This window comes from Carcharhinus amblyrhynchos, chromosome 16 (assembly GCF_965287045.1).
Source record: "Carcharhinus amblyrhynchos chromosome 16, sCarAmb.v2.hapA, whole genome shotgun sequence".
Classification (NCBI taxonomy): Eukaryota; Metazoa; Chordata; class Chondrichthyes; order Carcharhiniformes; family Carcharhinidae; genus Carcharhinus; species Carcharhinus amblyrhynchos.
In genome coordinates, this window is record NC_137339.1 from 57,764,913 (window position 1) to 57,777,208 (window position 12,296).

The following is a 12,296-nucleotide window of genomic DNA, read 5'->3' on the forward strand; positions in this document are numbered from 1 at the left end:
ATGTGGTGTACATACACCCACAGTACTGTCAGGAAGGAGTTCTAGAATTTTGGCCCAGCAACAATGAATGAACAACGATATATTTCCAAGTCAGGTTTGAGACCAGTGAGAGGTTTGGGGGGAAACCTCTAGGTGGTTGAATTCATAGGTATCTGCTGCCCTTGTCCTTTGAGATCGCTGCCATCATGAGTTTGGAAGTGCTGTCTAACAAGCCTTCTTGAGTTCTGTAGTGCATCTTATAGATGTTACAAACTGCTGTCACTTTGCGTCGATGGTGAAAGGAGTGAATGTTTATAGATGGGTGCCAATTGAGTGGGCTTTGTCCTGGATGGTGCTGAGCTTCTTGAGTGTTATTGGAACTACACTTATCCAGGCAAGTGGACAGTATTCTATCGCACTTCTGAATTGTGCCTTGTAGATGCTGGACAGGCTTTGAGGGGTTAGGAGGTAGTTACTCATTGCAAGATTCCTACCCAGCCTCTGACCTGCTCTGGTAGCCATAGTATTTATATGACTAGTCCAGTTCAGTTCCTGGTCAATGGTAACACTCAGGATGTTGATACTGGGAGATTCAGTGATGGTGATGCCATTGAATGTCATGAGGAGTTTAAAGCTTGCTAAATTTATATTAAGTATTTTAATATTGAATATTAATACATTTAAATAGTTATAACTAACTAGAAGAAATAACTGATCTTTTTCAAACCCCTCAATTTTCTACTGTCTTTTCATGAAGATTAATTCATTAATTTATTTAGCCAGGGAGGACCACAACAAAGTCAAATCTTCTTTTCACTCTATATCAGAGCCCATTTTCAAATATAGATCACCAAATCTCCTTTAAGAGTAACTGCAATAGCTGAAAACTACCCTTACCAAGAGATCAGATAATTCAACACAAGATTGTTCAGATCATCTGTAACCAACTTTTTACATCTAATTCAATGTCTAAAATATTAATTATTTAAACAAGTCATTAACTCTGCTATTATTCTTTGCAGATATCTTAATAAGCTAACACCTCAGCTGCGACATGGTCTGTGACAGAAGGTTAAAGCTCTAACATGATCAAACTTAGAGTGAGAAGGTACTTCTTTGGGTCAACTGGTGTAATAGGTGGGTGCACATTTGTTGCAGCCACCATATTTCTGCTTTACTTCAAGAATCCGACTGTGCAAAGAAACAGCAACAGTGGGTTTCCATGTAATTTCAGCACATACTGTCCCGCAATTTTAAATGGTGAAAAGGAAGGATACCAACTTGGAGACGATTGCGAAAGGCAATGGAAGCCAGAACCACTTCACATTCGAGACCTAGATAACTGCTCCAAAATCATACGAGAACATCACTTCATAACAAGTTCGCTGTCACAAGAAGAAGCCAGCCATCCCCTAGCTTATATTATCACAATTCACAAAGAGTTTGAAATGTTTGTGAAACTTTTGCGAGCAATTTACAATCCACAGAATGTGTACTGCATTCATGTTGACCAAAAATCATCTGAAGATTACAAGAGAAAAGTAAAGAGCTTGACTGACTGCTTTAAAAACATCTTCATAGCTTCAAAATTAGAACATGTCATTTATGGTGGATTTTCACGCCTACAAGCAGATATAAATTGTATGAAAGATCTTGTAAAGTTAGAACATGACTGGATGTATGTCATCAACCTCTGTGGACAAGATTTCCCAATCAAAACTAACCGGGAAATCATTTGGCATATAAAAAGAAAATGGGATGGTAAGAATATCACACCAGGAACACAACAACCACAAAATATGAAATACAGGACACAGTACAGTTATAAAGAATGGGTCAATAATGGTAATGGTTACATTTATCGACTTAACCAGAAGAAAAGTGAACCACCACTGCAGCTCGCAATTTATTTTGGAACAGCATACTACACACTCACAAAAAAGTTTGTGCAATTTGTACTGGAAGATGTACGTGCCAAAGCACTTCTCGAGTGGTCCCGTGATACATACAGTCCAGATGAACATTACTGGGTGACACTGAATCACTTAGATGGTAAGCTTGAAAAGGTCAACTTGACTAATCGCATCAAGTGAAAGGTTTGTGGGTAATGGAGCTAAAAATGATGGGATATTTTTAAGAAACAAATACTTCTCAGGTTTCAGGCCTCACGAACATAAACCAGTTATTGAGGGTTGTGTCCAGCTATGTACTCAGAGGGTGAAAGCTATCAAAGTCTGTTTTCTGCTCTGCGTAATGGGGACAGTCCCAATTGGCAATTTGTTCATGGAACAAAACGATACAAATTTTTCTGACAATGTCAGAAAGAGCCAAGATGTCGGAAACGAGAATGCCCGACAGGTGAACAGGTTCCAAAACTTTCAAATTTGGATTGCAGGTATAATGCTGACCATTGTGGTTTTACTCTGTATACACATTACTACTCTGTAACAAACATGCACACCAGGTGCTCAAGGTAGACAGGTACACCTTTTTCAGAATCATTCACCTTCAAATGAGTGAATACAAGAAATAATTTTATTTCCTACATTTTTTCCTTTCTGATATACAAATCTGTAGTAATTTGTAGCAAAGTAAAATACTGTGGATGCTAGAAATCTGAAAGAAAACAGAAAATGCTGGTAAATCTCAGCAGGTCTGGCAACATCTGTGGAGAGTGAAACAGAGCTAATGTTTCGGATCCATACGATTTCTTTAGACTTCTGAAGAAGAATCAGATGGACTCAATATGTTAAATCTACTTCTCTCTCCACAGATGTTGCCTGACCTGCTGAGATTTACCAGCATTTTCACTTGGGACTTTCTTAGCCAGAGCAGACAGAAAACTTAAATATTATGGCATGGGATCTGCTGCAGTGACTAAAGTTAATCTTTTAGTCATAAGTAGGTTTACAACAACACTGCAATGAAGTAACTGTGAACATTGTGCATGGATTTTCACAAGTCCGACTGTTGTTTACCCAGAAGCTCCTACTCTGATCCAAAGCCTAGATTTCCTGAGAAATTCACGATCATATGTCACAGACTTTGTTATGGTGATTCAAGGAACTTTAAAAAGTGTTAGTTAGAACTTTAATCAAAGAAACCATTTACATAGGTCAGGTTTATTTCAAGACAACTGTGTTACTGTTCAATGGGAATTCTATTTAAATTAAGATATAGTTCTGTTATGTAACATTCCTGACATTTGCACTTTGCAGTTCCATCCCAGGATGTTGCGAGATCATAAATCTTAAATAAACATGGCCAAATCAAGACCACAATTCAGATTCAAGTGCACCACCCAGTAATTGGTTCAACATCTCTAATGGCAAATTTGAAATTAATTCTGGAACCAAAATGGTGGTCACTAGCACAAGTTACTGTTTTTAATAACTTGGTTGGCCTTTAAGGGAATGATGTAATTATCATTTTTAAAAACAACCCATGGAGAGTGCAATTAGCTGGGCCTCAGTGCAATAGTCACAGTGAAATAATACAGTATGCCGTCACTCTTGCTATTAAAGTCCCAAGAAATTAAGGCATTAGTGAAAAACCACAACCCCATAATTTGCTGAGATATCAGGGCTGTCCGCTGGAATTATCAATAAAATCTGGAAAGGTCAAGGTCTAGTTTGTTACGTTGTCAAATATAGAAATTATAGGTCTGTTTTGTTGTCAAATATAGAACATTATTTTGGAAAGACACTCGAGCTCAAATCAATCCCAAAAGTAAATTCTGAGATAAACCAACTGCCTTAATTTAGACAAGTAGTGCATCAAAAGATGCTGTAATGAGAGTGCTGTTCTTTCAGTATATAATGGCCATCTAGCCCAAAAGTGCAAAGATTATGCACTCTCCTGTGCAGAAAGAGGCCATCGGGCCCATTGAGTCCACACATGCTCCCAAAAATGCATCTTACCTAGGCCCAGGCCACCCTATGCCTGTAACCCTGTGCATTTACCATAATCTAACCTACACATCTTTAGACACCAAGGGGCAATTTATCACGGCCAATGTCCCTAACCTGCACATTCTATTATGTATGGACAAGCAATTGTCCAATGAGTGCCCCTGCGTATAGAAACTTGATTTTAATCTGAATAACAGGTTTTTTTTCCTCTAAATAAAACATAATATTCACAAACAATATTTCAAAACAAATCAAAGAACAACAACATTATTCTTCCAGTTTCTCTATAAAGCATCACATTACAAAATGCCCCAATTTTTGAACCTCAATAATCTTTTCAGACAAGTCTTCCTTTTGTGATGCATCAATCCAGTGATCTCGGGATTTCCTTTTCTGTTTCTAGCCAGCAGACTCAATCTTTAATTTTGTCACACACTTTTTGTGAATGAACACTGCCTGACAAGAAACAATTATTTACATAACATTCAACAAACAGGCAGACTGTTTTCAGTCCTTGAATAGCATTTCCCCTAAACTATGATAAATAAAATCCCATATTCACTGCTTCCACAAGAGCCAGTATTTCTGCTGCTAAACAAACCATTTCATTTTCTTAGCTTCCCAGGCTAAAAGGGCAACATTTCCAATTTTCACCTACCAAAAATATTATAAAACCAGCTGTACTCAAATATCCATCTGGAAGATTGGCATGAGAAGTGTCACTCAATAAAAAGAGTAATCTCGGGTTTTGGGTCCTCCAAGGTCAGAAAGCGTATATATTTCCCCATATTTACTTTTTAAACATTTTCTTTCACCTTAAAACACCCTTGACTTTAAGGAGCTGCATCATCATTCTTTGTTCCAATACATTAAAACCAACATTTTGTCCGAGTGCACAACAAATTCAACACTTGGGTGGTCGCAGTCTCTACAACACACGACTATTTGCTAAGACCCACTGTTAGAATTGGAACTGTGCTTTCTTATTTTCCATTCTTTTACCACACTCTGCCATCTATTTGGCCATCATCTTGAACATTAAACTAATATTTAAATTTGTCAGTAACCTTTCCTGTGTGTCTCTCACGATAGTTACATCACCCCATTCACTGGACCCTTCTGGAACACTGAGAAGTCTCACAACACCAGCTTAAAGTCCAACAGGTTTACTTGGCTATTACAAGCTTGTGGAGCACTGCTCCTCCATAACATGTCACCTGAGGACCCACTTTAGGCAACTGGTGACAGAACTGTTCCTGTGTATCAAAATCACATCCCCTACCAGTATCATCTATTTTTCAGAATAATCATCATAAAACACATGAAAATGTGAGATACAAAACACCTCATCACCTTCTATCAATTGCTCTAATTTTGAAATTTCTAATCATTCCTAACTAACTGTGAGGAATACTTTAATTAGCATGTTGGAAAGCCACAGTCTTCATGCCCTATTGCCTTACCAGGGCCTTTCCATTCCTTACAGCCCTCTCTTTTATAATAAGCAATATCCACAGAATTAAGAACTCAGACAGTTTCATAAATTAGAGCTCTCCAAACTTTCTCCAAGTCCTCTGCTGAGAAGAGAGTGCATGTAAAGCATTCAAACATGCAGGTAAAATGGAACAAACTAGTGTTTTCCATGGTCTTGCACAAAAGATAATTTGCAATTCCTCCTACAGACCAATTTATAGGGATGATTACTCCCTTCCTCCACCTCCCAATCATCTGAACTAAATTCTTTGCATGAACTTGAAGTTTGATTTGCTAAGGTTTGATACTGCATTTCATCTACAACCAATTCCTTTCACAGCTTCCACTACTAAAAGAACTTTCACAACCACAATGTTCATACCTTCGCATATCTCTAAACTCATCATTTGCAAATTCCCTTCCATTATCAGATAAGAACTTAACCAGTTCTCCAAGTGCAGTCCCTGTCCATTTCACCATGACTACCTACAATCACCCTTTCATCCTTACCATGTTACCACTGAAAGATTAAATCTGGTTGCTGTGTGTAAATATTTTTGCCTTTGTCCCATAATTTTAGATTTACGGCAATTATCTTATTAAAACTATGTGCCAATGAAAGACATACAAATAGGATGTGATGGAATGTAGGCTACCTTTCGTGTATTTATTTTGCATGAATTTTGATAAGCTTTGTATACCTCATTAAATGCCACCTCATCGGCAGCATTTTTAATCTTTGACAAGAGTGAGCAAGTAGTCTGTGCAACTTTGTATCAGCTGATGCCATTAACACTTTTCTAACTTCTGACGAGAAACAGCAGGTTTTGTTAAAGGCATGCAATCATACCCTGATTGGGTAAATGACAAATTCATTGATTTTTCAGAAACAATTGCTTTATCATGCTCCATGGCCAGCTTCATTCATGCCTTTTCTTACAGAAGGGTTACTTAACAGCAAAAGTGTTTTCTGGAGAGTACACAATAATACAGTGGCTTACTCCGGCTATTTTGCAAAGAATCTCCAAACTTTTTAGAGACCTTATTGTGTTGTCATGTCCAAACTTGAAACAAGTAGAACTTTCATACTCCTTCACCACTGAGTAAACTAGCTAACATTTCAGCCAATCTGTTCCACACATACCGTCAAAATGCAACACTACCTAACACAGCACATTTAAATGAATCTGCAACAAACACATGTCACCAGACTAAAGCTCCTTGTGATTAGTGCAATTTATTCTAAATTCTCTGCATTTTGTGTGACTTCGAGAACTCTGCTTTGGGAGATTCATCGTGTAATGATATATTTCAGTCACAATTGTTGACTGCTTCCCATGCAGTCCTGGGGTTCATTCACCTACATGACTACCGCTCAAATCTTGTTACCTATTGTGATATAAGATTCTGCTAAAAGTATTGTCATTCTTGTTCCTCCTGTAACTCTTTCCTTTCAACTGATACGGCGATCAGTAGCTGGACTTGAAATGCCGCAATCACTGTGGAATGTCCCAATTGTGCCATCAAGGCTACTGAAAGGGAAAAAAAAATCCTGAAAAAATAGTCAAAGCTGCATGCACTTGCTCCTGAGTCTCTTTCCAAGAACCAAGCGTCCACTGAGACCAGGAGCCTCTCAATATTTGATACCTTAGCACAGTCCAAAAATGTGAGCACTGAACAAGGAATCTCCAAATTGAATTTCAACAATCTTTTATATAGCCTGTTGGAGCCTATGATATATCCCTTCATGGAATGGCTTTGCATTTTTTGAAATCTCAGGTAGGCATTCAACAGATCTTTTTAGTAAATTTAATCTATGAAACCTAACAGAAGCAGCAACCTTTTCTCTGTAACCAACCAGTAGGCCTTTGCCTTCTGTATTTACTTTTGTTGGTAGATGACAATGCCAATCCATATTCCACTGTGGTAGAGACTTCACCCATGTCCACATATCAACTTCATTTTCCCACTGGCCATAAGATTCAGACATTGAGTACTTCAGCAGGTAATCATACCCTGACAAATTGTAATCTTTTGTCTTAAAAAAATTCTTAGTTTCCATTCTTTACCTTTAGACAACTATCCTTTGTTCCTCATTGAGCATCATACAGCCAGTTGGTAAAGGAAACTAGAAGTCAATCTTCACGTTTTAATATGTATTCAAAAAATGACATTACAAATGTACAACTTCTAACTCTACAACCACTCCCCCACTCCAACAACCAGTGTCAATAAGTGTCTCTTTAAACGTGCCTGCATCTAGTATTTATCTAATGACTGACCCTATCGATAAACACTTAACCTCAATTTATACAATCCACACCCCTCCCCTACCCCACAATGTATTTCCATGTTGTTCACAGAATTATAGAACCTCTACAGTGCAGAAGTAGGCCATTCAGCCCATCGAGCACGCACTGAGGTGCTATCCCCTTAACCTCATGCATTTACCCTGCTAATCCCCTTGACACTAAGAGGCAATTTAGCATGACCAATCCACTTAACATGCACATCTTTGGAGTGTGGCAGGAAACCAGAGCACCTGGAGGGAACTCACGCAACCAGAGAGAACATGCAAACTCCACACAGACAGTGACCCAAGGCCAGGATTGAATCTGAGCTCCTGTGAGGCAGCAGTGCTAACCAATGTTGAAGCAAATATATTTTAGAAGTATTCTTATATGAGACAACTTATAACAAAATCCTTCATTATTCATTTCTCTTTCCAGATGCGCCTGGCAGAACTCCAAATGTTTCGTGGGAAGGCAATATACGGGCAGTAAAATGGGCACCTTTTGCAGGACCTTCACTTGATGACTGTTATGGTAAGCAGCAGAGAACACTTAATCTTATTTTGTTGCATGTGTGTGGGGGAGGGGGTTGTATCGGGCGGGTGTGCGTGCGCGTGCATGGAATGTGGAGATGAGTAAGTTTGGTGCACTTGTATATAAAAAATACCAAGCACAGTTTTTAAAATCCCCCATCTTCGCTGAATTGTAATTTAACAGCTAAAATGCACCAACAAAAAATGCAAAAGCAACTTCTACAATAGAAGAAGTGTGATAACTCCCACAAGATCCATGGGCAATCATTGATTGACCTCCCTGTGGAGCTCGTTCAGTACGAGTCCCTCTGTTAACAGGCAATGGCTTGCCCAGCTGGAAATTATCTAAGCTTTTCCTAAGGAAGACCCAGGACTGAGCCTGCTAATTACTTGTCCCAGGCAGGGACTAGTGTGTGCATATACCACGCTAGTGGTATATTCTGTAATAAACTATGTTCCTTTCCAGTCAGTCTTCCTGAGCTATTACAGTAAGACTCAGAATTAGATTTCCATTAAAAATTAAGCTGCCAATTTTGGTGCCTACAATGAAGATTAGATATTCATTCAACAGGTATCCCTCCCATCCTCCCCTACCTTCCCCTTGACGGTGTTTATTCTGCCATTTTATTTCATGAATTTACTAAAGTCAATGACTGTAGTCATTCACTTTTCCCTCATTGTCAGGAAACTGAAGCCTACAAAGCAAAATTATTTTTTTCAAAAATCATACAAATTTCTCCTCTCCTTTTACGTACCAAGGCCTTTACTACACCTTCCCCCACATCTTTATTCCCTGGTTATAGAATGACAATCATCACTTACAGTTTGATTCAGGTCTTGTCATAACGTTGGACTCAACTTCCATGTTGCAACTATAACTAAATGACTTCATGATTAACATTACAATATTAACAGCACCTATTAAGAGAGTTCATCAACTCTGTTTTCCCTTCAAGTCTCTGAGGAGCTCAGGAGGTTTTACACTCTTGCCACATCTCATTTGCCCTCTGATTGGTGGGATCTGGGAGCAATTGATCTTTATGGTAGATTGCTGGTTGAAGCCAAGTGCAGGCATGCTCAACATGCTTTTCCCACTGGTGAGTGTTACACCATGCTTGGTCAATTGGGTTGTTGTGCCAGTGCTTTGGTAAAGGCAGAGGCTCAGCTGGAAGTCATTTTGGCTCTGGCCAGGAGTGCTGTGGTAACCTCCTCCCTGTGGGATGGTCTGGCTCTTGAAAGGGAGAACAGATCTGTGTGGTGAACAGGAAGGCAGTTATAAACAAATGTGAGTTTGTGGCTAAGCCTTTGGGCCATTCCAGCTGGAATATGACAGAGGGCTGGTTTCTGTCCCAAGAAATGTTCTTTCCAATGATCAAGGCTTCCTTAGCAAAGCATCGTTCCTCTAAGCAACTTCCAATAGCACATTGTGTGAATACTCATCTGCCAGTTGGTTTTGCAAGAGCTCATGTTCTTTAATGAGAATAGTAGTACCTTGTTAGTATAGTGATTATTATTCCTGCCTATCACCCGGGAGACTGGGGTCCAATTCCCTGATGGGGAGAAATTGTGTACAAGGTAGATTGACAGACAGGTGGGGGGTGGGGGTGCAGGCAGGGGGCAGGGAAACAGTGGCACAGTAGCACAGTCGCCTCATAGCACCAGGGACTTGTGTTCAATTCTGGCCTTGGGTAACTGGGTGGAGTTTGCATGTAATCCCCGTGTCTGTGTGGATTGCACCAGGGTGCTCCGGATTCCTCCCACAGTGCAAAGATAAGCAGGCCATGCTAAATTGCTCCAAGAAGCAGAGGTTAGAATAAGCCGTGGAAAATGTTTGGGGTTACAGGAATAGGGCAGGAGAGAGAGCTTGGGAAGGATTCTCTGTCAAAGAGTTGGTGCCAACTTGATGGGCCGAACAGCCTCCTTCTGCATTGTGAGGATTCGAAAGTCAACCCTCACCTGCCATTCTATGTTTTTGGTCTTCAGTTGCTCACAGATCACTTTGCAAATGTAATGTTGTTTCTTGCAGACATGCAACTGTTTTCTTCAGTCTCATTGTTGTTCCTCTTGAGTTCTTTCCAGAATAGTGAACATTCCTGAGTCTACTATGAAAACTGCGGTAGTAAACTCATCTTCTCTCATTTTGTAACGTTCCCAGGGGACAAACTTGGACCTGAGGTATCCTTGCAGCGAAGGTCCTTCAACAGGTTTTCCTTTTTGTTGAGAGATACTTCATTTTGAGTCTTTTATGTAATTTAGCAGAGGTTCGTTGAGCTTGTTCTGTCATTTGTCACTCAAGGTGTTCTGTATTTCATCGTGTTGCTGAAGGGGGATGAACTGAGTTTGAATCTGATGCTGCGGGGCAGGATGCTGCGCTTACAGTTGGTTACTGTCTTGTTCAACTTGCCTTCTCGCGCCCAAGTAGGTTTGTCATTGCTGGGGTCACTGTCTCCAGCTTTTCATGAACCGGCTGCAATTCTGGCTGGTCTCTCTGGCACCCTCACGTGGTACATTTGAATGTCGTCTTTTCTCTATTTTGCTGGGGGTCTTTTCTTCAAGCTATGCATTCTCTTCAGCCTGAAGATTAAAGTATCTGTAAAAAGCTGTTAATGCTTAGAGTTATCTGGTCAGCAAGTTTACCAAAGGAGTATAGAAAGCTGTTTACCTGGATTTCTTTTGACTGAGACCAGCTGCTGTTCAGTTGTGGTTACATTTGCTGCGCCAAAACCCCCAACCTCAAGCTCACTTTCACCCTCACTTCAGCCAAAATGATCCGCAACTTTAAATTCCCAATCCATGGCCACTTACCATTTCCTTCCTGCAACTACTGTTTTAAGAATGTCTGTGCGGGTCATTTTTATTTCAAACGGCTGCCTGTATTCTCAAGGCTGTCTCTGCAGGAAATATGTACATATTTACAATAGAATGTTCAATTATGGAAAGGATCCCATGCTCCATGGCATATCCTAGTTCTACACTGCTGACCTAAGCTCTAGGTCAGGTGCTTTCTTACATCAGCAGTGGGCAATACTGTATTCAGTCCCAGGTTAACCCTTAATTTATAGATCATTGTCCTACATATTGGCAGACGATTTGATTATGCATTGTCACAGCCAAACAGATGTACCAATATAGTGGTGAAGGCGGCATATGGTATGCTTGCCTTTATAGGACGGGGCATAGAGTATAAAAGCTGGAGTCTGATGTTGCAGCTGTATAGAGTGCTGGTTAGGCCACATTTGGAGCACTGCATCCAGTTCTGGTCGCCGCACTACCAGAAGGAAGTGGAGGCTTTGGAGAGAGTGCAGAGGTGGTTTACCAGGATGTTGCCTGGTATGGAGGGTCTTAGCTATGAGGAGAGATTGAGTAAACTGGGGTTGTTCTCCCTGGAAAGACAGAGAATGAGGGGAGACCTAATAGAGGTGTACAAAATTATAAAGGGTATAGATAGAGTTAACAGTGGGAAGCTTTTTCCCTGGTCGGAGGTGACGATCACAAGGGGTCATGGGCTCAAGGTGAGAGGGGCGAGGTATAACTCGGATATCAGAGGGACTTTTTTTGTCTACACAGAGGGTGGTGGGGGCCTGGAATGCACTGCCAAGTAGGGTGGTGGAGGCAGACACGCTGGCATCATTTAAGACTTAACTGGATAGTAACATGAGCAGACTGGGAATGGAGGATACAAACGAATGGTCTAGTTGGACCAATGAGCGGCACAGGCTTGGAGGGCCGAAGGGCCTGTTTCCTGTGCTGTACTGTTCTTTGTTCTTTATATTTCTCAGTCTCCTAAGATAAAGACACAGCATTTCAACTTGACTCTAATAGTGTCCTGGCTCAACATACCATAGGTCAATGCTGGAAAACAATTCTGTAAATATTTTATGGACCTAAGTACTGTACCTGCTAAGCCAATGGAAATGCACTGGAAGAGCAACTTTTAAGTTTATTTACTATTGGCACAAGTAGGCTTATATTAACACTGCAATGAAGTTACTGTGAAAATCCCCTAGTCGCCACACTCCAGCACCTGTTCGGGTACAGTGAGGGAGAATTTAGCATGGCCAATGCATCTAACCAGACTCTGGGAGGGAACCTGAGCACCCAAAGGAAAC

At 40.4% G+C, this 12,296-nt stretch overlaps 2 protein-coding genes across 9 annotated transcripts in view; one reads left to right on the forward strand and one right to left on the reverse strand.

Annotated features, from left to right (window-relative positions):
- Positions 1-12,296, reverse strand: part of rtf2 (replication termination factor 2) — a 187,693-nt gene that overhangs the window by 129,346 nt on the left and 46,051 nt on the right. The window lies entirely within an intron of this gene.
- Positions 1-12,296, forward strand: part of gcnt7 (glucosaminyl (N-acetyl) transferase family member 7) — a 44,287-nt gene that overhangs the window by 17,321 nt on the left and 14,670 nt on the right. For all 8 annotated transcript variants that reach the window (XM_080205133.1, XM_080205136.1, XM_080205129.1 and 5 more), the window contains 2 exons: positions 1,002-2,031; positions 8,093-8,188. In XM_080205133.1, the coding sequence (XP_080061259.1) occupies positions 1,065-2,031; positions 8,093-8,188 (1,063 nt within the window). In that variant the 5' untranslated portion in view covers positions 1,002-1,064. The remainder of the gene's footprint in view (positions 1-1,001; positions 2,032-8,092; positions 8,189-12,296) is intronic.